The 26,052-nt window shown below is 49.7% G+C and overlaps 1 protein-coding gene across 4 annotated transcripts in view; it reads right to left on the reverse strand.

The window, feature by feature from the left end:
- LOC119950880 (broad substrate specificity ATP-binding cassette transporter ABCG2-like) overlaps positions 1 to 26,052 on the reverse strand; it is a 274,650-nt gene that overhangs the window by 198,640 nt on the left and 49,958 nt on the right. For all 4 annotated transcript variants that reach the window (XM_038773769.1, XM_038773766.1, XM_038773765.1 and 1 more), the window contains one exon: positions 11,711 to 11,770. In XM_038773769.1, coding sequence (XP_038629697.1) covers positions 11,711 to 11,770 — 60 coding nt within the window. The remainder of the gene's footprint in view (positions 1 to 11,710; positions 11,771 to 26,052) is intronic.

The raw sequence follows: 26,052 nt of genomic DNA on the forward strand, positions 1-26,052 counted from the left end.
GCCGAGGTCCCAGGCTCGATCCCGGCTCTGGGTCACTGTCCGTGTGGAGTTTGCACATTCGCCCCGTGTTCGCGTGGGTTTCATCCCCACAACCCAAAAGATGTGCAGGGTAGGTGTTTTGTTCATGTTAAATTGCCTCTTAATTGGAAATTCCAAATTTATTTTTAAAAAGATAGTATCAAATTTAAAGAAAAACCATATAATTGCACAAAGACAGGTTACGGATGAGGAGATTGGACAGAATATAAGGAACAGCAAAGATGAGTAAAAAACTTAATAAGGAGGGAAAAATTAGAGTACGAGAGATAGGTATCCAAAAATATAAAAACAGATAGTAAGAGTTTCTACAAATTTTTTTAAAAGAGTTATCAAAGTGAGCATTGGTTCTATAGAAAGTGAATCTGGAGAATTGATTAAGGAAAACAAGGAGAAGGCATTTCACTACTGAGGATAGAAGTAACACATCCCAGAAGCACTGGAGTGTTGGCTTCGGACTGCATTAGATTGCTAAAGTTAGGGAGTTCGGTGAGGAGGGAGCGAGGTGCTCCTTTCATTTCCTACCTGTCCTCAAAAAGGGTGAGGGGTGCCGGGTGTTTACAAAGAGCGCAGATGACTGGTGAGGAAGTCCTGGTGGATATTTTTCAAATCAGACTGAATTGATTGAGAGGGGGAAGGAGCAAGCAGTTCGGGAGAGAGCCGGAGAGCATCACAGGAAGGTAGGAGATTTAAAATCTTACCTGGGATCTCAGGCATTCACTTAGAGAGCAGAGATGAGCGAAGCAGTTCGGGAGAGAACTGGAGAGCATCACAGAAAGGTAGGAGGTTTAAAATCTTACCTGGGGAACTCAGGCCTTCACTTCGAGAGTAGAGAGCAGCATAGGAAGGTAGGAGGTACTCTCTCTCTCTTTCACTGATTCACTGACAAAGTTCCGACTGGGAAAGAGAAAAACTGAAAAGTGACATGACAGGAAGGCTGTGATTTGATTGGCTAATAGGGAAACTGCTAGATTTCAAAATCCACTTTAAATTGCTGGTAATAAATTGCTTTCAGACTGATGTAATAAGCAGTGATGCAGTAAAAAGCAGTTTTTTAAAAATCTTAAACGGTTAAAAAACAAATTAAAAACTAATTACATAAAATAGAGATGGAGAGTCAGGTGAGATGTTGATGATGCATGATCTGGTGGACCCCATTGTGGTTCCTAGTCACCACATCTGTAGTAAGTGTTGGTTGCTTGAGGAATTCTGGCTCAGAGTTAATGGGCGGAATTCACCGCTCCCGCGCGGCATCGGGAAGGCCGTCGTGAACTCGGCCGACTTTCACAACGGCCTCGGAGGCCGCTCCTCGCACCCTATTCACACACACACACACACACCCCCCCCCCCCCCACCCCCTCAGGGGGCTAGGAGCGGCACTCTATAAATCTCGGCCGCCGGGCCTTGACGCTTGCGTCAAGGCGGCGCGCCGAGAATGACACGACGGCAGCGCCTAAGTGACGTCAGCCACGCATGCGCTGGTTGGCTGGCTCCAACCCGCGCATGCACGGCTGATGTCACGACGGCTGCCGGCTCCAACCCGCGCATGCGCGGCTGACGTCGTCCCCTCCACTGCCCCACAAGACGTGGCGGCTTGATCTTGCGGGCGGCGGAGGGAAAAGAGTGCGTCTCTTGGAGACACCGGCCCGACGATCGGTGGGCACCGATCGCGGGCCAGTCCCCTCCCGAGCACGGCCGTGGTGCTCACTCCCCTCTCCACCCCCCACAAGCCACAAACGAGCATTTGGCGCCCATGTTCACGACGGCAGCGACCAGGTGTGGTTGCCGCCGTCGTGAACCAGTTGGGAACGTCAGGCCGCGTGAAAAACGGCGAGCGGCGATACTGCAAGCGGGGAGGGGGAGAGAATCGCTGGGGGTGCCAGGGCAGCGTGTCGTGAGTCGCCCAGCCCTCCCGCGATTCTCCCACCCGGTGTGGGGAGTGGAGAATTCCGCCCAATGAGTTGGATTCTGATGCAAAACATCAGGGAAGGGGAAGAGATACCTGGACGCTGTGTTTCAGGAGGCAGTCACATCTGTTAGATTAACTACCATGGATTCGGCCAGTGGTCAGGGACAGAAGGATGTGGCTGTGATTGAGGCAAGTAGAGGGATCCAGGAGATAGAGCTGTAGGACCTCAGCTCTTAGAACATAGAACATAGAACATTACAGCGCAGTACAGGCCCTTTGGCCCACGATGTTGCACCGTCCTGTGAAACCCTTCTAAAGTCCCTCTACACTACAGTATTCCCTTATCATCCATATGCCTATCCAATGACCATTTGAATGCGTTTAGTGTTGGCGAGTCCACTACTGTTGCAGGCAGGGCATTCCACGCCATTACTACTCTCTGAGTAAAGAACCTACCTCTGACATCTGTCCTATATCTATCTCCCCTCAATTTAAAGCTATGTCCCCTCATGCTGGACATCACCATCCGAGGAAAAAGGCTCTCGATGTCCACCCTATCTAATCCTCTGATCATCTTGTATGCCTCAATTAAGTCCCCTCTTAACCTTCTCTCTAACGAAAACAGCCTCAAGTCCTTCAGCCTTTCCTCATATGATCTTCCCTCCATACCAGGCAACATTCTTGTAAATCTCCTCTGTACCCTTTCTAATGCTTCCACATCCTTCCTATAATGTGGCGACCAGAACTGCACACAATACTCCAAATGCGGCCGCACCAGAGTTTTGTACAACTGCAATATGACCTCATGGCTCCGAAACTCAATTCCTCTACCAATGAAAGTTAACACACCGTACGCCTTCTTAACAACCTTCTCAACCTGGGTGGCAACTTTCAGGGATCTATGGATATGGACACCGAGATCTCTCTGCTCGTCCACACTACCAAGAATCTTACCATTAGCCCAGTACTCTGCCTTCCTGTTATTCCTTCCAAAATGAATCACCTCACACTTTTCTGCATTAAACTCCATTTGACACCTGTCAGCCCAGCTCTGCAGCTTATCTATGTCCCTCTGTAACTTGTAACATCCTTCTGCACTGTCCACAACTCCACCGACTTTAGTGTCATCTGCAAATTTACTCACCCATCCTTCTACGCCCTCCTCCAGGTCATTTATAAAAATGACAAACAGCAACGGCCCCAAAACAGATCCCTGTGGCACACCACTAGTATCTGGACACCAGTCAGAGCATTTCCCATCAACCACCACTCTTTGTCTTCTATCAGCTAGCCAATTTCTGATCCAAACTGCTAAATCACCCTGAATCCCATGCCTCTGTATTTTCTGCAATAGTCTACCCTGGGGAACCTTATCAAACGCTTTACTGAAATCCATATACACCACATCAACTGCTTTACCCTCATCTACCTGTTTGGTCACTTTCTCGAAGAACTCAATGAAGTTTGTGAGGCACGACCTACCCTTCACAAAACCATGTTGACTATCTCTAATCAAATTATTCCTTTCCAGATGATTATACATCCTATCTCTTATAAACCTTTCCAAGGCTTTTCCCACAACAGAAGGCTCACTGGTCTATAGTTACCGGGGTTATCTCTACTCCCCTTCTTGTACAAGGGGTCAACATTTGCTATCCTCCAGTTCTCTGGCACTATTCCTGTAGACAAAGATGACTTAAAGATCAAAGCCAAAGGCTCAGTAATCTCCTCCCTAGCTTCCCAGTGAATCCTAGGATAAATCTGATCCGGCCCAGGGGACTTATCTATTTTCACACTTTCCAGAATCGCTAACACCTCCTCCTTATGAACCTCAAGCCCTTCTAGTCTAGTAGCCTGTATCTCAGTATTCTCCTCAACAACTTTGTCTTTTTCCTGTGTGAATACTGACGAAAAATACTCATTTAGCACCTCTCCTATCTCCTCGGACTCTACGCACAACTTCCCACTACTGTCCTTGACTGGCCCTACTCTTACCTTAGTCATTCTTTTATTCCTGACATACCTATAGAAAGCTTTAGGGTTACCCTTGATCCTACCTGCCAAAGACTTCTCATGTTCTCGCTTGGCTCTTCTTAGCTCTCTCTTTAGAGCCTTCCTAGCTAACTTGTAACTCTCAAGTGACCCAACTGAACCATCACGTATCATCTTCACATAAGCCTCCTTCTTCCTCTTGACAAGTGTTTCAACTGCTTTAGTAACCCATGGTTCCCTCACTCGACCACTTCCTCCCTGCCTAACAGGTACATACTTATCAAGGACACGCAGTAGCTATTCCTTGAAAATACTCCACACTTCCATTGTGTCCATCCCCTGCAGTTTTCCTCTCCAGGTGATGCATCCTAAGTCTTGCCTCATCGCATCATAATTGCCTTTCCCCCAGCAATAACTCTTGCCCTGCGGTTTATACCTATCCCTTTCCATCACTAAAGTAAATGTAATCGAATTGTGGTCACTATCACCAAAATGCTCACCTACCTCTGTTGCACATTTTACTTGAGTGTATTACGCGTTTTATTGGAGTGTATTAACACGCCTCCGTTTAAAGGCTGTGTGCTTAACAATACTACAGCTCTGTGTATGTAATTCTGCTCGGAGTCGCCAGGTGCCGTATTTAGACACCTCACAAGTATATCAAGGTCAGGTTCAAAGTAATAAATCTGTACACCGATTAGTAAGTTCAAACGATTGATATTTATTATAACCAATATAATAAATACACATGCATACGCTAAAGAGACTAAGTTACTTCTAAACTAAACGACTAAAATACTTATCTAAAACAGGAACAGGCAAGGTCAGGGATCGAGGCCTTCGTCCCGTTCTTGGTCTGCAACTCTCAAAGTGTTAAGGTCGTCAGGGTCTAGCAAGTCTGGCTCACGTAGCGATCGTTGTGGTGAAACTTACAGTTCGATGGCTGGTGGCTCAACGGCTGGTGATGGAACTGGAGTCAGGATGCGATGTATCAGCAAAGCGATGAAGACAGCAGAGAGCCGGAGCCAAGACAACAGCAAGCCGGAGCAACAACAGACCGGACCATGTGCGGGGTTTACTTTTATAGGTCCCCCCAAAGTCCGTGCCTCTTCGGGGCAGTTTCTACCTGCTGTATATCGATTGGGTCTTCTCCCAATCGATATTTTCCAAACCCCCCAATCTGAGGGTCGCTTCTCGATGGGTGGGGCGGTCTCTATGGTGCTTTGTGATGGATACTTATGGTGCCGTTTTGTCTGGGCGTCCACTCAAAGTATCCATTCAAACCTAAATGTTTCTATTGTGTGGGCCTAGATCTGGATCACTGCATTACTATGCAAATCGTTGTTGCCATTTACACCTTTAGCTGAGATTCTGCACCTGGCCATAAACTGGTTTCTGTACGTGCAGAATGCTAATTAGCCTTCTGCAAACTGCTTGTCCTTGCTAAGACTGTTTTCTCCCTGCAGCCTTAGCAGTTCTCCATTTTGTAGCCCAGTGTCCATCTTAGGTGGCTACACCTCCAAATTTAACACCTATCCTGGTTCATTACCCAGTACCAAATCCAATACGGCCTCGCCTCTTGTTGGCCTATCTACATACTGCATCAGGAAACCCTCCTGCACACATTGGACAAAAACGGATCCATCTAAAGTACTCGAACTATTGTGTTTCCAGTCAATATTTGGAAAGTTAAAGTCCCCCATAACAACTACCCTGTTATTTTCGCTCCTATCCAGAATCATCTTTGCAATCAATTACATCTCATCTCTGGAACTTTTCGGAGGCCTATAGAAAAGCCCTAACAGGGTGACCTCTCCTTTCCTGTTTCTTAACTCAGCCCATACTACCTCAGTATTCGAGTCCTCATCAAATGTCCTCTCAGCCACCGTAATACTGTCCTTGACTAACAATGCCACCCCTCCCCCCCTCTTACCACCTTCCCTGAACTTACTGAAATATCTAAACCCTGGCTTGTCCGTGTCCAACAGGTTTGAGATTCTTGCGCCCAAGGGGACGGGAATGGGGACTGCAGCAAACTGACCACAGCACCATGGTACAGGCAGTCGTTCAAGGGGGAGGACAGAAAAGAAATGTAGTCGTAATTGGCGATAGTATAGTTAGGGGCATTGACTCTGTTCTCTGTGACCAGGATTGAGAACCCCAAAGATGGTGTTGCCTGCCTGGTGCTCAGGTTCAGGATATCTCATCGTGGCTGCAGAGGAACTTGGGAGTGGGCTGGTAAAGAGCCAGTTGTCATGGTCCGCGTAGGTACCAATGACATAGGTAGAATAAGGACAGGGGTTGTGGTGAGGGAGTATGAACAGCTAGGAGCTAAATTAAAAAGCAGAACCAGAAACGGTAATCCTCTCTGCATTTCTCCCCGAGCCACAAGCTAATTGGCATAGGATCAATAAGATTAAGGAGGTAAATGCATGGCTCAAAGATTGGTGTGGGGCAAATGGGTTTGAATTCATGGGACATTGGCACCAGTATTGGTGAAGAGGGAACCTGTTCCAATGGGATGGTCTTCATCTGAATCATGCTGGGAACAGTGTCCTGGTGAATTGCATAACTAGGGTTGCAGTTAGGGTTTTAAACTAAATAGCGGGGGGAGAGTTCAGTTGCATGGAGAATTAGAAAATCCAAGTTAAAGGAGAAGGTATAAGTGCAGGTTAATGTCGAGAGCTTTTAACTAGTAAAAGGGGCTGAGAGCTCAGGACAGATTAGTAACATTTCTAGAACACGTAATAGAACAGAGAGTATTGAAGGTGGTAGGAATCTAACTTCAGGCAGAGCAAAAAGCGACAAATATGAGAAGGGAGGTAGTCCGTGCAGGACTGAGGGTGTTGTACCTAAATGCACGCAGTACATGGAACAAGGTAAATGAGCTTGTTGCGCACATTGAAATTGGCTGGTATGATGTTGTGGGCATCACAGAGACATGGCTGCAAGGGGCTCAGGGCTGGGATTTAAATATCCAGAGAAATGTGCCCTATCAAAAGGACAGGTGGGGTGGGGTTGTATTGTTGATAAGGGATCAAATCAAATCAGTACCAAGAAGCAATATAGGGTCAGAAGGCATAGAATCTGTGTGGGTCGAGTTGAGGAACCGCAAAGGAAAAAAAGACTCTGATGGAAGTTATGTACAGCCCCCCTAGCAGGAGCCAGGATATGGGGCAGAAAATGAATCAAGAGATATCAGAAAGGTAACATTGCAATAAACATGGAGGACTTCAATATGCAGCTGGACTGGGAAAATCAGGTTGGTAGTGGATCCCAAGGAAAGGAATTTGTGAAATATTTAAGAGATAGTTTTTGTAGCAGCATGTGGAGCCCACTAGGGAACATTCTTCACAGTGGAAGACACCATTTGGATACCAGAACTTCAGGAGAATCGGGGCAGGGGTGAGTTTAGTGGCCATAACTAAGGAGAAGGTTTTGGGGAAACTGAAAGATCTGAAGATGGATAAATCACCTGGACCAGATGGACTACACCCCACGGATATAAAGAAGATTGCTGCGGAGATTGTAGAGGCATTGGTGGTGATCTTTCAGGAATTACTGGAGGCAGGGAGGGTCCCAGAGAACTGGAAAATGGCTAATGTAACACCCCTGTTGAAGAAGGAAGAGAGGCAGAAGACTGGAAATTATAGGCCGGTTAGCCTGACTTTAGTCATTGGTAAGATTTTATAGTCCATTATTAAAGATAAAATTGCAGAGTATTTGGAAGTGCGTGATAAAATAGGACTGAGTCAGCACAGCTTCGTCAAGGGGAGGTCATGTCTGACACATCTGTTGTAATTCTTTGAAGAGGTAACAAGGAGGTTAGACAAAGGAAAACCAGTGGATGTGATCTATTTAGATTTTCAGAAGGCTTTTAACAAGGTGCTGTATAGAAGACTGTTAAATAAGTTAAGAGTCCATGGTGTTAAGGTTAAGATACTGGCATGGATAGAAGTTTGGCTTACTGGCAGAAGGCAGAGAGTGGGGATAAAGGGGTCTTTTTCAGGATGGCAGCCGGTGACTAGTGGTGTGCATCAGGGGTCAGTGTTCGGGCCACAACTTTTCACAATATACATTAACAATCGGGAAGAAGGAACCGAGGGCATTGTTGCTAGGTTTTCAGATGATACAATGAAATGCAGAGGGACAGGAAATATTGAGGACGCAGGGGCTGCGAGGACTTGGACAGGCTAGGAGAGTAGGCAAAGAAGGCAGATAGAATACAATGTGGAAAAGTGTGAGATTATACACTTTGGTAGGAAGAATGGAGGCATAAACTATTTTCGAAATGGGAAAAGACTTCATAAATCAGAACCACAAAGGGACTTAGGAGGGTGAGTTCAAGACTCTCTTAAGGTTAATGTGCAGGTTTAGTCGCAGTTAGGAAGGCAATGTTAGCATTCATGTCGAGAGGGCTAGAATACAAGACCACGGATGTATTTCTGAGGCTGTATAAAGCTCTGGTCAGACCACATTTGGAGTATTCTGGCAGTTTTGGTCCCTGTATCTAAAGAAGGATGTGTTGGTCTTGGAAAGGGTCCAGAGGAGATTCACAAGAATAATCCCAGGAATGAAGAACTTGTCATATGAGGAGCGGTTGAGGACTCTGGGTCGGTACTCATGGGAGTTTAGAAGGGTGGGCGGTGGGGGGGGGACTTATCGAAACTTACAGGATACTGCGAGGTATGAATAGAGTGGGCGTGGAGAGGATGTTTCCACTTGGAGGATAAACTAGAGGGCACAGCCTCAGACTGAAGGACAATGCTTTAAAACAGAGATGAGGAGGAATGTCTTCAACCAGAGGGTGGTGAATCTGTGGAAATCTTTGCCACAAAAGAACTGTGGTGTCCAAGTCACTGAATGTCTTTAAGAAAAAGATAGATAGGTTCTTGATTAATAAGGGGATCAGGAGTTTTGGGGAGAAGGCAGGAGAATGGGGATGAGAAACATATCAGCCATGATTGAATGTTGGAGCAGACTCAATGGGCCGAATGGCCTATTTCTTCTCCTTTGTCTTATGGCCTTATAAGCAGCTATAATCCAATATACGGAAGGGGGGAAGAAACTCAGGAAAATTACAGTCACCAGAGACATTCACTGAGCAAATTGTTGGAGCGGCGGCCGACAAAAGCGGGTCCTGATGGACTTCATCCTTGAGTCTTAAAAGAAGTGGCTGGTGAAATACTTGATGCATTAATTTTAATTTACCAAAACTCCCTAGAATCGGAGAACGTCTCATTAGATTGGAAGATAGCAAATGTAACTCAATTATTCAAAAAGGGAGGGAGTTAGAAAGCAGGAAACTACAGGCCAGTTAGCTTAACATCCGTCACAGGTACAATGTTAGAAGCTATTATTAAATAAGTTATAATGGGGTACTTGGATAAGCTCTTGGTAATCAGTCAGAGTCAACATGGTTCTACGAAAGGGAAATCATGGGTAACTAATGTTTTGGAGTATTCTGAGAAAGTAACATATGCTGTGAATGAAGGGAAACTGGTGATGAATTGTCATCAGGTTTCCAGAAGGCATTTGATAAAGTGCCACATCAAAGGTTATTGCGGAAAATAAAAGCTCTTGGTGTTGGGGGTAACATACTGGCATAGATAGAAGATTGGCTGGCTAACAGGAAGCACTCATGTGGAGATGCCAGTCTCCTGGGACTGGGGTGGGCACAGTAAGATGTCTCACAACACCAGTTCAAGTCCAACAGGTTTATTTGAAACCACAAGCTTGTAGAGCGCTGCTCCTTCACCTGATGGAGCAACGCTCCGCAAGCTTGTGATTTCAAATAAACCTGTTGGCTTTTAGCCTGGTGTTGTGAGACTTCTTACTGTAACAGGAAGCAGAGTGTTGGCATAAATGGGTCTTTTCAGGTTGGCAGGATGTGATGATGAGTGGTGTGCCACAGGGATCAGTGCTGGGATCTCAACTGTTTACAATTTATATAAATGACTTGGAGGAAGGGATGGATGGGATGGTTGCCAAATTTGCTGAAGACACAAAGACAGGTAGAAAAGTAAGTTGTGAAAAGACATAAGACGGCTACAAAAATATATAGATAGGTTAAGTGACTGGGCAAATATCTGGCAAATGGAGTATATGTGGAAAAATGAATAATTGGACATTTTGGTAGGAAGAATAAATAAATGGAATGAGATTGCGGAGCTCTGAAGTGCAAAGGGTTCTGGGTGTTCTAGTGCATGAACGGTTGGACATGCTAGGCTTGTATCCACAGTTTAGAGAAATAATAATAATCATCATTATTGTCAGAAGTAGGCTTTATTAACACTGCAATGAAGTTACTGTGAAAAGCTCCTAGTCGCAACATTCTGGCACCTGTTCGGCTACGCAGAGGGAGAGTTCAGAATATTCAAATTACCTAAAAAGCACGTCTTTTGGGACCTGTGGGAGGAAACCGGAGCACCCAGAGGAAACCCATGCAGACACGGGGAGAACCTGCAGACTCCACACAGATAGTGACTCAAGCTGGGAATCGAACCTGGGACCCTAGAGCTGTGAAGCAACAGTGCTACCCACTGTTCTACTGTGCTGTTCCAAGTAAGAGACAACTTGATTGAAACATATAAACACTGAAGGGTCTTGGTAGGGTGGATGTGGACAGGATGTTTCCTCTGGTGGGAGAATCTAGAACTTGGGGTCACTGTTTAAAAATAAGGTATCACCCATTTAAAATGGAGATGAAGCAAAATCTTCACTCAGAAGGTTGAGTGTCTTTGAAACGCTCTTCCTCAAAAGGCAGCTGAAACAGAGTCCTTAAATATTTTTCAGGCAGAGGTAGATAGATTCTTGATCAGCAAGGGGTTGAAAGGTTATCGGAGGTAAGCAGATTGCAAATTTGGAGTTCCTATCTGATCAGCCCCGATCTTATTAAATGGTGGAGTGGGCTCAAGAGGCTGAATGGTCTAATCCTGCAGTTTGTTCATTTGTTTGTGTGTGCTGAGCGCACAGGATATATTTGAAGCTTCAAGCTATTAAGCCTTATAATCTGGAAGTGATGACTTGCTGAAAATTGGGAGTCAGCTCTCCAGATTATTAACTGCATAAAATTCTAACACACTTATTACGCTTTTATCACTTATAATGCAATAGATCATCAGATTTCATCTGACATCTGTCTTTTTACTATGTTCAGCAGAATGCACTGCTCGTTGGTGTGAATTCTCAAATTAAGGTGACTCATCTGAATTAGTATTAATTAGAAACAATAATTAGTGTGCAATATTTGGTTTACTGTACAATATAACATCAGTATAGATTACACACTGTATCTAACAGATTACAACCAAAAATATGCAACATTCATCTTGTCATAATATCCACTCATGTATATCATGAGATGCAGACAGGCAGTGATTGACACACAGGATAACCAATGAACACACACGACACAGAACAACCAATCACCAGACAGGACACCACCACTATAAAGCCCACAGGGCATTAAGGCTTTCCCTCTCACAGGACACGGCTAGGGAGATACTTGCAGTGCACAGGCCAATGAACATCATCACCATTCGATAGAGAGCTAGTCTGGTCAAGCCAGTAGGATAGGTTAATAGAGTGTCAACCCACAGCAGATTATGTACACCAATCAACAGGTTAAATAAAACAGTGTTGGACCATCTCCTGTGTCGGAAGCCTGTTTCTCGTTTTATTGCATCCAGTTGCAGTCGATGTTAAACCAACACAGATAACACATTACATCTAGCTCTAATATTAATATAAATCTTAAATAATTCAACTTACGAAGATTTTCCACTCCCTGTTGGGCCAAGGATAGCATTCAATCCTGGGTTTAAAACACCACTATAAGAGACAAACTTAATATTAGTAAAAGTGCTGTTGAAAGGTGCCTCAGTGTACTATTTCCTGACAGTAGTACCTGTATTAGATGCACTATGCAATGTAGCAGAAGCCATCCTACCATGAGTCAGTCTCTCAAAACTGCAGAAATTGTTAATGAGATAATTTCTTGCAGCTTCAGACCTGAAACTGCTGTAAATTCAGTGAAACCTCTGACATCATCACCTCAAAGGGACAAAGAGGAAGGAAAAATAAATGAAAAAAGATTGAGCAGAGAATGGATTGCTGAACTGTCCTTTCACATCAGGGGCGGGATTCTCTGCAGACCGTCGTAACGCCGATTTCCGGCGAGAAAAATCGGTGTACATGACTCCGGCGTCGGGGCCTTCTTTTAGGCCGCTATTCTCCGTTCCCGGAGGGGCCAGCAGCTGACTGACGCGATACGCGTCAGTTTCACCAGCTGCGGAAGTGGTGAGACCCGGCGTTTTTTGGAGGAGGAGGAGGAGAGAGACAGACCCGGCATTTGGGGGGGGTTCCGGCATTTGGGGAGGGGGGGGTTCCGGCATTGGGGGCGGGGGGGGGGGGTTGCGGCATCGGGGGGGGGGGGGGGGTTGCGGCATCGGGGGGGGGTTGCGGCATCGGGGGGGGTTGCCGGCATCGGGGGGGGGGGTTGCGGCATCGGGGGGGGGGTTGCGGCATCGGGGGGGGGGTTGCGGCATCGGGGGGGGTTGCGGCATCGGGGGGGGTTGGGGGGCAGCGGCGTGCAGAGAGGGGGGGCGACGGATGCCCGGGGCCAACGCACCGTCGCCCCCCCCCTGAACGCCGCTGCCCCCTAACCCAACCACCCCCCCCCCTCACCACCCCTACCTCCCTCCCCACCACCCCTACCTCCCTCCCCACCACCCCTACCTCCCTCCCCACCACCCCTACCCCCCTCCAACGCCGCCCCCCATCTCTCGCAATGCCGCAACCCCCCACCCTCAACGCCGCAACCCCCCCCTCATCGCCGCAACCCCCCCTCTCAACGCCGGGCCCCCCCCCCCCTCAACGCCGGTACCCACACCCCGCCCCCCTCCCTCTGAAGGCCGGTACCCACACACCCCCCCCTCTCTCCTCCTCCCCCCCTTCCTTCCTCCTCCCCCCTTCCTTCCTCCTCCCCCCCTCCTTCCTCCTTCCTCCTCCCCCTTCCTTCCTCCTCCCCCCCTTCCTTCCTCCTCCCCCCTTCCTTCCTCCTCCCCCCCTTCTTCCTCCTCCCCCCCTTCCTTCCTCCTCCCCCCTCCTTCCTCCGTCCCCCCCCTTCCTTCCTCCTCCCCCCCTTCCTTCCTCCTCCCCCCCTTCCTTCCTCCGTTAGTGGGGGGGGGTGCGGCGTTAGTGGGGGGTGGGGGGGTGCGGCGTTGGAGGGGGGTAGGGGTGGTGAAGGGGGTAGGGGTGGTGAGGGGAGGGGGTTGGGGTAGGGGCAGCTGCGTGCAGAGGGGGGGGCGATGGTGGGTTGGCCCCTACCCCAACCGCCCCTCACCACCCCTACCCCCTTCACCACCCCTACCCCCCTCCAACGCTGCACCCCCCCACCCCCCATCCCCCACTAACGCCGCACCCCCCCCCCCCACTAACGGAGGAAGGAGGGGGGGAGGAAGGAAGGGGGGGGACGGAGGAAGGAAGGGGGGAGGAGGAAGGAAGGGGGGGAGGAGGAGAGAGGGGGGGGTGTGGGTACCGGCCTTCAGAGGGAGGGGGACGGGGTGTGGGTACCGGCGTTGAGGGGGGGGGGACCCGGCGTTGAGGGGGGGGGACCCGGCGTTAAGGGGGGGGTTGCAGCGTTGCGAGAGATGGGGGGGGGCGTTGGAGGGGGGTAGAGGTGGTGGGGAGGGGTGTAGGGGTGGTGGGGAGGGGGGTAGGGGCGTTGGAGGGAGGTAGGGGTGGTGAGGGGGGGGTGGTTGGGGTAGGGGGCAGCGGCGTACAGAGGGGGGGGGCGACGGTGCGTTGGCCCCGGGCATCCGTCGCCCCCCCCCTCTCTGCACGCCGCTGCCCCCAAACCCCCCCTCCCGATGCCGCAACCCCCCGGATGCCGCAACCCACCCCCCGATGCCGCAACCCACCCCCCCCCGATGCCACAACCCACCCCCCCCCCCCCGATGCCGCAACCCACCCCCCGACACTGAACGGCGTCAACCACCATCAATGGTTGACGCCGTTTTAAAGCAACTGTGATTTTCGCCGACGTGACCCGTGGCCACGTCGGCGGGACTTCGGCCCATCCGGGCCGGAGATTTGTGGAATCTAAAAAAAAAATGAAATCCCGCCGGCGCCAGCTGTTTTCAGAGGCTGCCGGCAGGATTTGCACAGCGCCGGTTTTTGGCCGGTCAGAGATTTAAAAACCCTGCGGGAGCGGGAATAACGCCGCTGCTGGCCGATTCTCCGACCCTGCGTGGGGTCGGAGAATCCCGCCCCAGATATCAGACATACCTAATGAGGTGAGCAACTTTAAAGGTATTTAAGGCAATGAAGAGTTTCTGGAATATAAAACGGGTAATAAAATTGTGAATGAAGGGTAAGACCTAATGGTCGCGTTGCGCCCGAAAAGCAGCGCAGTGCGGCCGGTAAATACTGGGAGATCTAACTCCCTTGCCTTGGAGAGCTCAGGTGAGCGCTGTTAAGTACTTGCCTCCACAAAGGAAGACCAGACGGAATAACACTTGCGGGGGCCTCCCAGGGGATCGGAGGCGATCTGGACAGGTTGGCACCCTCGCACTTCTGGTGATACCTGGGAACCCTGGCACTGCCAGTCTGGCATCCTCGCAGTGCCACCTGAGTGCCAGCCTGGCACTTCCAGGTGGCAGGGTGTCGGGCTGGCAGTGCCAAACTGGATGTGAGGAGGGGGTGCAAGGACTCCCTTAAAGGGTGATCCAATCTGTCTCTGCACATGCGAGTTCAGGTGAGCGGAGGTCCTCAGTGCAAGAAACGGGACTAAGTGCAGCCTCGGTCGCACGTTTCTTGCTGAGGCCCCGAACCTACATGTATGGGTGTCCGATAGCGTGGTGTTTCTCAGCGCTCCGAACGTCGGGAAACATCCAGCTAATCGTGTGCTAGATCTGGGTAGATCGTGTTCAAAAATGTTAAATTGAACATGGCAAGACATGTGCAGAATAATAATATGTGTTTTTTTTTATAAAGAGAAAAAGATGAACCAATATTTGAAATTTATAATTATAATTTGCCCTCTTCTGATATTCATTGTATTTATCGAACCGCTATCTCAGATGTGTAGGTCACTTTAGCAACTTGAGAAAGTCAGCGGTAGTAGAACAAGGATTTATCGAACGACGAACAATACTCTGTCCATGGTAGCAACTCTGTCACAATCCAGTCCTTAGAGGGACAACCAACAACTCTGCTTGGGCCAGCTTTTATATTTCATAGAATCATAGATGTTTACAGCATGGAAACAGGCCCTTTGGCACTGCTTGTCCATTCTGCCCAGTTTCTATCTCTAAGCTTGTCCCACTTGCCCGTATTTGGCCCATATCCCTCTATACCCACTCTGCCCAGGTAACTGTCTAACTGCTTTTTAAAAGACAAAATCATACCCGCCTCTTCCCACTGCCTCTGGCAGCTCATTCCAGATGCCCTCCACCCTTTGTGTGAAGAAATTTCCCCTTTTGTCTCTTTTGTATCTCTCCCCTCTCACCTTAAACTATGCCCTCTAATTCGACACTCCTCTACCTTTGCGGAAAGATATTGACTATCTACCTTATCTATTCTTCTCATTATTTACAGACCTCGATAAGATCACCCCTAAGCCTCCTACGGTCCAGAAAAAAAAGTCCCAGCCTATCCAGCCTCTCCTTATAACTCAGACCATCAAGTCCTGGTAGCATTCTCGTAAATCTCTTCTGCACTCTTTCTAATTTAACAATATCCTTCCTATAATAGGGTGACTAGAACTGAACACAGTATTCCATGTGTGGTCTTACCAATGACTTGTCCAATTGCAACAAGACGCTCCAACTCCTGTATTCAATATTCTGACCAATAAAACCTAGCAGGCTGAATGCCTTCTTCACCACCCTGTCCACCTGCGACTCCACCTTCAAGGAGCTATGAACCCGTACCCCTAGATCTCTGTTCTGTAACTCTCCCCAACTACCTACCATTAACTTAGTAGGTCCTGCCCTGATTTGATCTACCAAAATGCATCACCTCACATTTATCCAAATTGAACTACATCTGCCGTTCATCGGCCCACTGAACCAATTGGTCAAGATCCTGTTGCAATCTTATATAACCTTCTTCACTATCCACTATGTCACCAATCTTGGTGTCATCTACAAACTGACTAACCATGCCTCCTACATTCTCATCCAAATATAAAACAACTAACAGTGGACCCAGCACTGATTCCTGAGGCACACCGTTGTCCACAGGCCTCCAGTTTGAAAAACAACCCTCCACAACCATCCTTTGGCTTCGGTCGCCAAGCCAATTTTGTATCCAATTGGATACATCGCCCTGGATTCAGAGAGATTTAACCTTTTGCAACAACCTAACATGTGGTACCTTGTCAAAGGCCTTGTTAAAGTCCATGTAGACAACGTCCACCACACTGCCCTCATCTACCTTCTTGGTTACCCCTTCAAAAAACTCAAATCAAATTCATTTCCACTTACAAAGCCATGCTGACTTTCCCTAATTAGCCTTTGCCTGTCTAAATGCCTGTAGATCCTATCCCTCAGAATACCTTCAAACAACTTACCCACTACAGAAGTAAGGCTCACCGGTCTGTTGTTCCCAGGCTTATCCTTACAGCCCTTCTTAAACAAGAGCACAACATTTGCTACACTTTAATCTTTAGGCTGTCGATGATTCAAATACCTCAGCTAAGGGGCCGGCAATTTCCTCTCTAGCCTCCCACAATGTCCTGGGAGACATTTCATCAGGTCCCGGGGACTTATCTATATCTTGATGCGCCTTAATACCTCCAGCACCTCCTTCTCTGTAATATGTACACTCATAGAACATAGAACATAGAACAGTACAGCACAGAACAGGACCTTCGGCCCTCAATGTTGTGCCGAGCCATGATCACCCTACTCAAACCCACGTATCCACCCTATACCTGTAACCCAACAACCCCCCCCTTAACCTTACTTTTATTAGGACACTACGGGCAATTTAGCATGGCCAATCCACCTAACCCGCACATCTTTGGACTGTGGGAGGAAACCGGAGCACCCGGAGGAAACCCACGCACACAGTGGGAGGACGTGCAGACTCCACACAGACAGTGACCCAGCCGGGAATCGAACCTGGGATCCTGGAGCTGTGAAGCATTTATGCTAACCACCATGCTACCCTGCTGCCCAAAGACATCACCTTTTATTTTCCGAATTTCCCTAACATTTGTACCTTTCTCAAAAGTAAATACTGACGAGAAATATTCATTTAGGACCTCTCCCATCCTTTGTGGATCTACACATAGATGACCTTGTTTATCCTTAACAGGCCCTACCTTCTCCCTGGTCACTCTTTGTCTTTTATATATCTGCAAAAGCTCTTGGGATTTTCTTTTGCCTCATCTGCCAAGACAATCTTGTGTCCCCTTTTTGCCCTCCTTATTTATCTCTTAACTGTATTCCGACAAGCTCTTCAAGGGATGCACATGATCCCAGCTGCCTACGAATGTCATATGACTCCTTCTTCCTTTTGACCATGGACTCAATATCCCGAGTTGTCCAGGGTTCCCTCCTTCTACCAGCCTTACCCTTCACTCTGAGAGGAATATGCTCACCTTGAACCCTAGTTTGAACAAAGTATATTTACCGTTATGTACACAGAAATATATATATAAAGAAGAGAAGGGCACACACAAACATACCAAAAAAAAGTAATAATAAAAAAGAAATAAAAAATAAAATAAAATAACTGGGAGGGTATTATGCACCAGCTCAACTGCAGCAACTCTGTACAATTGGCAAAATTATTTACAACACTTAAGTCGGCAACTGTTTGGGGGGGGGGGGGGGGGAGACTGGGGAGGCAGATATTTGAGTGCCGGAGAAACAATTACAGAGGGTAATACACAAATGGGTCTGGTGTTGGTGTTGTCACTTGCTTCTCCCGGACGGATTTCTCTGCCGTTGTCGTCTCGCGTTCACCTCCGCTTCAGCCATTCCTCCCATCTTTCGCCTGTATTCTCCTTGTTCTCTGTTCCTGTAGATGCCAAGTTTGTTATTGTTTCCCGTGCCCTCCTTCCGGCTATCGTTTCCCTGCCTCCCCCCCACCTCCCTGGTTCTCTTCTATTGTTCCCCGTCTCTTCCCTCTTCCCCCCCCCCCCCCCCCCCCCCCGCCTCCCGCTTCTGCACCCTCCCCCCCTCCTGTGGTTCGCCTTTCTTTTCTCTTGGGTTAAGCTGTTCCCCCCCTGCCCACCCCTCCCCCCCCCCCCCCCCCCTCCCTCTCCCGGTCTATCTCTCCCTCTCATGCTTTGGCTACTTACCCCTGATTCTTGGCTACCTGGCTATTCTTCTGCTTGTTCGTTGGCCACAAACAGGTCCTGGAACAATTGGGTGAATGGCTCCCACGTTCTGTGGAAGCCGTCGTCTGACCCTCGGATGGAGAATTTGATTTTCTCCATTTGGAGAGATTCTGAGAGGTCGGACAGCCAGTCTGCAGCTTTGGGTGGTGCTGCTGGCCGCCAGCCGAATAGGGTTCTATGGCGGGTGATCGGGGAGGCAAAGGCAAGGGCATCCGCCCTCCACCCCAGGAATAGATCTGGTTAGTCTGAAAACCTGAACACCGCTACTTTCGGGCATGGCTCCACCCTCATCCCCACCACTTTGGACATAGCCTCGAAGAAGGCTGTCCAGAACCCCGCAAGTCTGGGGCAAGACCAGAACATGTGGGCATGGTTGGCCGGGCCTCCTTGGCACCGTTCACATCTATCCTCCACCTCCAGGAAGAACCTACTGATACGGTTCTTGTTAAGTCTGCTCCATGTACCACTTTTAGCTGCGTCAGGCTGAGCCTAGCGCACGTGGAGGTGGAGTTGACCCGATGCAGTGCTTCGCTCCAGAATCCCCACCCTATTTCAATCCCCAGGTCCTCCTCCCATTTTTTTCTTGTTGTGTCCAGTACGGTGTCGACCCTTTCTACAGTCGCTCATACATGTTGCTACAGTTTCCTTTATCTAATATGCTTGTATCCAGTAACTCTTCCAGTAATGTCTGTCATGGAGGTTGTGGATATGTCCTTGTCTCCTTTCGTAGGAAGTTTTTGAGTTGCAGGTACCGTACCACGTCCCCCCTAGCTAGCTGAAATTTCTCTCAGTTCGTGCAGTGTTGTGATCCTGCCGTCCGTGTATAGGTCCCTGACTGTCAGTGTCCCTCCGTCCTGTCCCCACCTTTTGAAGGTGGCGTCAGTCAGCGCTGGTGTGAACCTATGGTTGGTGCAGATGGGAGCTTTGTCCGACATTTTGGTCAGGCCAAATTGCTGCCGTGTTTGTTCCAGGACTGGAGGGTGGCTATCACCACCGGGCTGCTGGAGTATTTTTTGGGTGGGGATGGGAGTGCTGCCGTGGCGAGGGCCCGGAGGCCTTGCAGGAGGCCTCTTCTGCGCGCACCCACTCGGCTTCTGGCTCCTTGATCCATCCCCTTACTCGCTCGGCCGTCGCCGCCCACTGGTAGAATTGTAGATTTGGGAGTGCTAGCACCCCCCCCCCCCCCCACCACCCCGGATTTTGATTTTTATAGGACCTTCTTTGGGATCCTAGCATTCTTTCCCCCCCCCCCCACCCATACGAGCGCCATGATTAGTTTGTCTAGTGCTTTGAAAAAGGCCTTGGGGATGTAGATCGGAATGGATCTAAGTAGGAGGAGGTACCTGGGCAGTACGTTCCTTTTGATCGTCTGGACTCTCCAATGAGGGAGTGGGAGTGTGTTCCATCTTTGCAAGTCCTTTTATACTTCCTCGGTCAGACTGTTGAGGTTCCATCTGTGGATCCCTTTCCAGTCATGGGCTATTTGGATCCCCAGGTTGCGGAATTTGCGTTGGGCTTGTTTAAACGGCAGTCTCATTAGTGCTGCCCCCCCCCTACATGTGGATGTACTGGGAAGATCCCTTGAACCCTAGTTAACACCTTTTTGAAAGATTCTCACTTACCAGCTGTCCCCTTGCCTGTAAACAGGCACTCCCAATCAACTTTGGAAAGTTCCTGCCTAATACCATCGAAATTGGCCTTGCCTCAATTTAGAATTTTAACTTTTGGGCCACAACTATTATTCTCCATAGCTATCTTAAAACTAAAGGAATTATGGTCACTGGTCCCAAAGTGATCCCTCACTTCAGTCACCTGTCCTTCCTTTTTCCCCAAGAGGAGGTCAAGATTTGCCCCCTCTCTAGTCAGGCCATCTGCATATTTAATGAGGAATTCTTCCTGAATACAACACAACAAAGTTTTCTCCATCTAAACCCCCAGTTAATGTTGGGGAAATTAAAGTCCCCTACTAATACCACCCTATTTTTCTAGCAGCTAACTATAATCTCCTTACATATTTGCTTCTCAATTTCCCACTAACTATTTGGGGACCTACAGCCCTATCAAAGTGATCTCACCCGTCTTATTTTTTAGTTCAACCCATATAGACTCAGTGGCCGCACCCATGGATATATCCTCTCTCTGTACTGCCGTGATGCTGTCCCGAATCAAAAACGCAACTCCCCCTCCCCTCCTATCTTCTGGTCTATCTTTCCTATAACACCATGTTAAAGTCCAACAGGTTTGTTTCAAATCACTAGATTTCGGAGCACAGCTCCTTCTTCAGGTGAATGAAGAGGTGGGTTCCAGAAACATATAAATAGACAGAGTCAAAGATGCAAGAAGATACTTTGAATGCGAGTCTTTGCAGGTAATTGAGTCTTTACAGGCAAAGAAGCACATTCGGGACGGCAACTATCTTGCGCGCACATATTCCAATTTGGAACATGCACAGTTTGTTCAGAAATACGAGACTCAACAGAAGAAGTCTGCGCACACGCGAACGTCACTCATGTATCAGAGAGATGTCATGACATGCTACATATGTGGTAACGCCCACTTAAAGGGGAATTGCCCTGGTCACGTCTAAACTCTAGCTGCACTACACACACACACTAACACTAAGAAAGAGCGGGATAAGAACTCCTTATATAGTTCCTGTTAGTGTTGTGCTACTGTTAGTGATCATCTGACTGTACTGACTGTACATTAACTAATCCTGTATTAACATATACAGAGATCACTACAGTTGGAGATTACGATTGCGGAGTACTCTGCCTTGACCAGCCCTTGCAGCACCGATTTTCAAACCACAAAGAAGTCAGGTATACGTTGTGTACTGGGGAGAAGGAGGAGAAGTCCTTCTCCCCTGGGTGCGTGAGCCTCCCTGGGTCCACCACCCCCATCTGCTCCATAAAGCAACTGAATTCCTTTGCCAAATTTGAGGTCTTCCCGATTTGGGGTTCGGCTTGTCAAGCTGCAAGTCCAGCACACAGCTAAAGCGCCGCCCCACCCCCCCAATGATCAGTTGGTGCGTCGCTATGTCAGGGATTTCCGACATAGTCTTTTTAATGAATTTCATGTTGTCCCAATTGGGAGCTTACACATTAAAGAGTTCTACCGGTATCCCGTCTAGGGCACCCCTGACCATGATGTACAGTCCCCCTGGGTCCGTTACCGTCTTCGTCGCTTTGAACATCGTCCTCTTGTTTATCAGAAGCACTACCCCCTCCTGCTCTCGGCCCATAACAGGAATGGAAGGACTGTCCCATCCAGCCCTTCCTTACCTGCAGTCGGTCTTGCTCCCTCAGGTGTGTCTCTTGGAGGAAGACTGAAGACTGTGTTGGCTCTCAAGTTTCTCAGGTGGTTGAAGACTCTGGATCTTTTCGCTGGGGGGGGGGGGGGGGGGGGGGGTTTCCCCCTCGCTCCTGTGGGGTTAACCATACTTACCTGATGGAAGTGTCCCTGCACTCTAGGGTTTCCCTTTGTTAGGAAGCTGTCCAAGATGGCCACTGTCACGGCTTTCTGCATGCAGTTGGCTCCCTGCGCTCCGGGGTTTCCCTTTGCCCACGGGGCACCCATCATGTGTGTCCACCACATGGGTAGGCCCCTGTATACTGGGATCTTCCTTCGCCCAGACACCGTACTAGGTGGTTGCCTGCAGTGCCTCTTTGTTCCGGGCACCTGGTTGCGCGCCTATGTGGCCATATTATCCGTTTCCCTCCGCTCCCGTCCCATTCACTTTCCCCATGACCTCCCCCCCTTCCCATGCCCTTTCCCCCCTTCCCTTGACGCTTCCCTGTCCCCTTCCCCAGCACTTTTCCCCCTTTGCTTCCCCATCCCAGCTGCTTATTCCCCCTCCCCCCCACCCCCGGTTGGGAGTGCCTTTATCTGGTGCATGCTCTCGGCGCTAGCTGTTGTGCTAGTGACCCTCCTCCCGAGCGTTATTGTCCCGTACTCCTCCCGCCCACTCTCTGTGGTATCTGTTTGTTCTTTCCTCGTCTTACCCTACATATGTCCCGCTTGTTACTCTGCTTTCCCTCTGCTGTTGCCCTCGTCTGTGCATATAGGATCGCCATCTCTCGCGTGGCGTTTGTCAGTCGGGCTGTGTTTGTTGGGGAGGGGGGAGGTGGGGGGGGTGGGAGGTTCTTCTCTTCCCCCCCCCTTTGCTGAGTTACTGCAGTTCTTTGACTGGGGCCCTTCACCTCCTCCCCTGTTGTCGCTGCCCCAGCCCGCACTCTGCGACAAACTTGTCTGCTTCCGCCGGGGCCGTAAAAAGTTGTTCTTTGCCCTGGTATGTGACCCAGAGCTTGGCTGGGTAGAGCATTCCAAAGCGTACGCCGCACTTATACAGTGCGGCTTCCGTCCTGTTGAATTCCAGCCTGGGCTTGGGCAGGTCAGCCCCAGTGTCCTGGTAATTCAGAGTCTGTGTCCTTCCCAACTATAGTTCTTGGACTGCCTGGCCCAGCGCAGGATTCTTTCCCGGTCCGGGTACCAGTGTAGTTTGGCTATGATGGCCCTAGGTTGTTCCCTGGCCTTGGGTTTGGGTCGCAGCAATCGGTGGGCCCTGTCCATTTCTAATGGGTTTGGGAAGGTCTCCCTTCCCACCAGGTTGCCCACCATTTGGGCCACGTATTTTGTGGGGTCTCTGCCTTTGGTTCCTTCTGATAGGCCCATGATCCGCACGTTCTGCCTCCTAGACCGATTTTCTTGACCCTCGACCTTTCCCCTCAGTTTACCCTACATCGCGACCAGTCTCGCCACCTCCTTTCGAGTGCCACTATCCGATCACTTTTCTCGGTTACGGCTCTTTCAAGGTCCTTGGGCTTCCAGTTTCTTTTCGGCCCTGCTCAGAGCGATCTGTATTTGCACCAGGGTTTTTCACCGCGGCCTGAATGTCTGTTTTAATTTCTTGACGGTGCTCTTTCAGTACCTCTGAGAGTCCAGTTTCCTCCCGGTGAGGGAGTGTTTTGTACTTGGCTGTTCTGCCCTTTTCGCTCCGGCAAGACTTGCATTCTGCCGCCTTGTACGCTAGTCCGCTCGTCCGATTTCCTCTGCTCCAGACCCCTTCCACTTCTGGTCTCCATGTGGTCCCTGGACTGGCTTTTTCCCATCATTTATTTTCTCCTTCTTTCGTCCCCCGACTTCTTAACGGTCGGGGAACAAATTCAGGAATTCTTTGGCGCGTTTTGTTAAACGGTTGTTTGTTTTACGGTTCCGCAGGAGGAGTGCCACCTGACATGCGACTGCTCAGTCCAACGTCATCACCGGAAATCGGGCAGGAAGAATAGGAAAGTGGAATATTATTTAACTGGAGAGACTGCAGAATGCTGTGGTACAGCGGAATCTGGGTATCCTTGCACATTAATCATAAAATGTTAGCATGCACAATAGCATATAATTAAGAAGGCAAATTTTGTTCTCCTTGCTTAAGGAGGGATATACTTGTATTTGAAGCACTGTTATAAAAGGATTGCCGTTTGAGGAAAGGTTGAGCAGATTAGGCATATACCCATTGGAATTTAGAAAATGAGAACATAGACGATTCTGTGGGGCTTGGCAGGGTAGATACTGGGAAGACGTTTTCCCTCATGTGAGAACTTAGAACTAGGTGCACGGTTTAAAAATAAAGAGCGGGATTCTCTGTTTCACAAACTAAGTGTTGCCGCCGGGACTGAATCGGTCGACTTCTACGATAACTAATTGGCGCCACATGGAACGAGATCAATTCCAATGAAAAAAGGTATCCGATTTGAAGGGGTTGGGATTGCCACTTGAGAGGCTGACAGACTGCAGCCGCATATTAGCATTCCACTCCCCACAAGATGGCAGCATGCAGAGCGGCAGTCCAGTTTGCAGTTGCCGAGGTGGAGACCCTGCTGGCTGCCGTGGAGAGCCGGGCTACCCTGTTTCCCAGTGTGGGAAGGAGACTGCCACCCGTTGTCATACACAGTGCCTGGGTGCAGGTGGCAGGGGTCATACGCGCTGTGGCCCCACCGCCAGGCCTGGCCAGTAGTGCTGAAAGAAGGTGCATAATCTCCTCAGCGTAACCAGGTTGAGTCGGCAGCACTGTGCCTCTGGCACCTACCCCCTCCCCCACCCGGTGGGTGACCAAAGCCCACCCTCCAGCAGTGTGTGTGTTCTCCACCCTGCAGCACCCATGGCCGCGTGCCCTGGGTATTGATGTACCATCAATTGGATGCGAGGCACGATGAAGATCCAAACTTTGGCTTTAATCAGCTAGTTGTTAGCCCGGTGGTCGACTACAGAGAAAGGCCGACCGCCGGGAACTCTGGGTACTTATACCCCACCTCTGTTGCCTCTCGACCAATTGGTGAGCAGTCACATGACTAGTCCCAGCCAATCAGATGAGAGGCACATGACCAACCAGAGCCAATGGGAAACCAATGCTCTGCACCAATGGCAGTGCTCCCATTCATACCACCACATTCACCCCTTGTGGAGAAAGAAGGCAGGGGGGGGGGGTGTTGTAAGGGGAAGAGAGGGGGGGGTCCAAGGACTGGTGGTATGAGTAGAGACAATCGAGAAGATGGGGCTGCCCACTGGCCCATGCAAAATGAACAAGACTAACTATATTAGGATGCAAAGAAATTACAATTGAGTCCAATAAAGTCCCATGGCTGCATCACATGGACACGATCAGCCTGTCGGGTGCCCGTGGTGTTCTGGTGGACTGTCGCAGTGGAGCCGGTGACGTTGAGCCGATGGTCGTCCTTGCCTCCGGGAGCGTCGGTCGTAGATGTGTCTCCGTACCCCGGGCCGGTGGTGGAGACGCTGTAATCGGGGAAGAGGGGGTCTGTGCGCTGGATCGTGGGGGCGCAGGGGGGAATTGGGGTTGGGGGGGAGGTGTTGATGTAAGAGGAGAAGGCCGCACGCCGGCGGATGCCAGGTCCCGAAGCGAGACCGTATCCTGCCGACCGTTGGGATACTCCACGTACGCATACTTCGGGTTGGCGTGGAGTAACTGGACTCGCTCATATATCGCACAGCTCAACAGGTCGGACTTGTGCACCCGCACATGCTTCCGGAGCAAGATGGGCCCGGGGGTGGCCAGCCAGGTTGGGAGAGGGGATCCTGAGGACGACTTCCTAGGGAAAACAAGAAGACGTCATGAGGTGTTTGATTAGTGGTAGTACAGAGGAGAGACCGGATTGAATGGAGGGCGTCGGGGGATGAACTCTTGCCAATGGGGGATAGGGAGATCTCTGGACCGTAGGGCCAGCAGGATGGTCTTCCAGATGGTGCCATTCTCCCGCTCGACCTGACCGTTACCCCGGGGTTATAACTAGTTGTCCTTCTGGAGGCTATGCCCCTGCTGAGCAGGAATTGACGCAGTTCGTCACTCATAAAGGAGGACCCCCGGTCGCTGTGGATGTACGCGGGGTAACTGAACAGGGAGAAGATGGATAGGAGGGCCTTTATGACGGTTGTTGTGGTCATGTCGGGACAGGGGATGGCGAAAGGGAAGCGGGAGTACTCATCAATAACACTCAAGAAATATGTGTTACGGTTGTTGGAGGGGACGGGACCCTTGAAGTCTATACTGAGACGTTCGAAGGGGCGGGACGCCTTGTTCAGATGCGCTCGTTCGGGGCGGGTAGAAGTGCAGTTTGCACTCGGCGCAGACGAGGCAGTCCCTGGTGACGGTCCTGACTTCCTCAACGGAGTAGGGCAGGTTGCGGGCATTAATAAAGTGGTAAAAACGGGTGACCCCTGGATGGCAGAGGTCCGTGTGGAGGGA

The sequence above is a fragment of the Scyliorhinus canicula genome, chromosome 16 (genome assembly GCF_902713615.1).
Source record: "Scyliorhinus canicula chromosome 16, sScyCan1.1, whole genome shotgun sequence".
In the NCBI taxonomy this organism is placed as follows: domain Eukaryota; kingdom Metazoa; phylum Chordata; class Chondrichthyes; order Carcharhiniformes; family Scyliorhinidae; genus Scyliorhinus; species Scyliorhinus canicula.